This window comes from Chinchilla lanigera, unplaced genomic scaffold (genome assembly GCF_000276665.1).
Source record: "Chinchilla lanigera isolate Chin_1 unplaced genomic scaffold, ChiLan1.0 scaffold00059, whole genome shotgun sequence".
Classification (NCBI taxonomy): Eukaryota; Metazoa; Chordata; class Mammalia; order Rodentia; family Chinchillidae; genus Chinchilla; species Chinchilla lanigera.
The window spans coordinates 14,112,528-14,115,201 of NW_004955460.1; the positions used below are offsets into that span (position 1 = coordinate 14,112,528).

The 2,674-nt window shown below is 54.7% G+C and overlaps 1 protein-coding gene across 3 annotated transcripts in view; it reads right to left on the reverse strand.

Annotated features, from left to right (window-relative positions):
• Tecpr1 (tectonin beta-propeller repeat containing 1) overlaps positions 1 to 2,674 on the reverse strand; it is a 31,273-nt gene that overhangs the window by 5,817 nt on the left and 22,782 nt on the right. For all 3 annotated transcript variants that reach the window (XM_005397911.2, XM_013521165.1, XM_013521166.1), the window contains 2 exons: positions 1,993 to 2,089; positions 1,826 to 1,905 (listed from right to left, as the gene is read on the reverse strand). In XM_005397911.2, the coding sequence (XP_005397968.1) occupies positions 1,826 to 1,905; positions 1,993 to 2,089 (177 nt within the window). The remainder of the gene's footprint in view (positions 1 to 1,825; positions 1,906 to 1,992; positions 2,090 to 2,674) is intronic.

The window sequence follows — 2,674 nt, forward strand, 5'->3', positions numbered from 1 at the left end:
TATTATAGTAAAAGGCACATTTCCATTAATCCTGCTCCCTTCAAATACACTCATTTCACTGGTCTTGACACTTTCTAAAGCAGTTCTAGGAGTCCCCTTTCGTGAGTGTCATAAGATCTGATCAAAAATAGGGTGAATACTGTGCCAAGTGCCATCCAAAAGAAAGGCAGGCTCGTAAAAACATCAGTGTGACCTCATCCACCTCCCTCCTTGGATCTGGCACCATGCAACTTCTGGCTCTTTCCCCAGATCAAAATGACTAAGAAAGGGAAATGTTTTGAATTGATTCAGGACGTCAAGGCATTCATGACGGCACAACTAAAGACGCGAAAGAGGGCTCCTGGAGCTGCTTCAGAAAGCGGCAGGCACGGTAGGGTGAGTGTGTTGAAAGTAAGGAGAAGGATTTGGAAGAGGACTCCTGGCCACGCGTCTTTTACTACAATAAATTTTTAAAAATATTAAACTGCTCTTTTCCATCATACCGCATTGATACCACAGCCCTCGCTCAGACACCGCCCACTGTCTCAACCAGGTCAGGGCTGAAGGGCAGCCTCCAGCTGACAGGGGATGTAGGGCGTGGCAAAGCTGGCTGGGGAATGAGCAGGACCTGTCAATTACAAGTTCCCAGGGCAACGCGAGTACCCCGTATGTACACTTCTCGCGAGCCCCCGCGAGATGTACAGGGTGTAAAGAAGAGCAGACGTGCGCGGAGCTATCTCGGTGAGTTTCCGCGCGCGTTCCTCGGAGGGAGCGTGTACTTTTATTTTTGCCTTTATCCTCTTTTTCTCCTTGTTCAGCCCAAGTTTCGCTCTGCAGAGCTGGTTTCTCCCACGTTCATTTACCCCACACTTTTCAAATGAACATGTGGCCTTTGGGGCTTGTCTTGTCCAATCCTTTGTTCAAGGCAAGAAGGACATGGGACACTTTTGACTGGCAAATCCGTTCTAAAGAAACTGCCCCATAACGCCCGGTGGCCGTAGCCTCCTGGGGCCTGGCCGTGCAGTGGGTCCAGCTCACGCGCTCGGGGCACCCTCCCCTCCCCAGACCCCGTCAGAGCCCTTCTGGGGAACAGGAGCCCGCTGTGTAGCCGGGGGTCCGAGGCTGAGGGATGCGCCACACTCGGGGACCGGCCTCAGCCTCCCAGCCGGGTCTGCTGGGAGGTCACCCTGGGAGGCTGAGGCAGGAAGATCAAAAGTTTGAGCCTAGCCTGGACAATTTAGTGAGACGCTGTATCAAAATTTAAAAAAAAAAAAAAAAAAAATTTAAGGGAGATAGTTAGATGGGTCCTGGCTCAGATTCTCCTGGCTCAGCTCTTCCCTCTGGGCACTTGTGCCCGGTGTGGAGCTAAGCGAGCCAGGCAGCCCTTGACATTATGGCTTGTCGCCCACTAACCCATCTTCCCACCTGCCTACACATCTCTGGCTTCCGAAGACGGCGCCAGCCTTGCTGCAAGGGGCCTGTGCTGCCCGCCTTCTCCCGACACCCTCCTCTGGGCTGCCCCCACCACCAGTCATTCAGGACCTGGCCTCAAACCCCCTCAGATCCCCATGTCCTAAGCCCCCTAGTGGAACCCCTCAGCCCGGGACACCAGATCCTTCCAGAACCTTCCAGAACCTTTGGGCCTGGCACAGCAGGGACAAAGCCAGTACTGAGGGAGCCACATGCTGCTGCCTACACCAGCTCACTGAGCCCCCTGGCCTCCTACTCGTCACCACTGGCCTCCAGCCCTGCAGCAGCTGAGCTGGGAGTGGAGAAGCCTCAGGGCCCAGGGGCCCGGTGCTCGGGCCTGGCCCATGAAGCCGGAGGCAGAGAGAGAGATACTCACGCAGGGAAGTCACTGGCATACTGCCACCCCTCCTGGTCTGTGCCACCAGGAACGCTGAAGTCCACATACCAGTCTGAAACCTGGGGAGGGTTCAGTCAGTGAGAATGGGACCCCATCTCTCCAGATAAGTCAGAAGCCCAAGGAGTGCTACAGGACAGGGGGCTCACCCAGGTCCACTGTAGGGATGGGGGCTTGGTGCTGGCCTTCGTGCACTCCTGCAGTCCTGTGGCGTCACTCCACATGTACCGGTCAGTGGGTAGGCCTCTGCAGCAGGAGGACGGGCATGGGGTGACAGGGAGGACCAATGCAGTACCCACCTCACACAGCCCTGGTAGCAGACTTGTACCCCACTGCTGGGGAGCCTGAGGGAGCAGCTCTGAGCTCTAGCCCCACAAGAAGCAGCCTCCTGGGTTGCTTGCCTGCTGGGGTGAAAAGTTAATACAGAACCCCCCCAGGCAGAAACACCAACTGGCACTACCCCATATCACCATGGTTCCCAGGCCATAAGAACTGAGCTGTCCACTGAGGTCCTCACAGTCCATGTAGACTGGGAGTCATCTCTCTTTTCCTGGTGTTACAAGTTGGATACTGTCTCCCTAAAGATGCTGATGTCCTAACCCCGAGCAACTTCAAATGTGACCTTGTTTGGAAATAGGGTCTTTGCAGATGGTCAAGGTAAGATGAGATCATTAGGGTGAGCACTAACCCAACAGGACTGGTGTTCTCATGAAAAGGGGAGGCATGTGTGGTGGCACACACTGGTAATCCCAGCACTTTGGGAGGCTGAGGCAGGAAGATCAAAAGTTTGAGCCTAGCCTGGACAATTTAGTGAGATCCTGTCTCAAAATT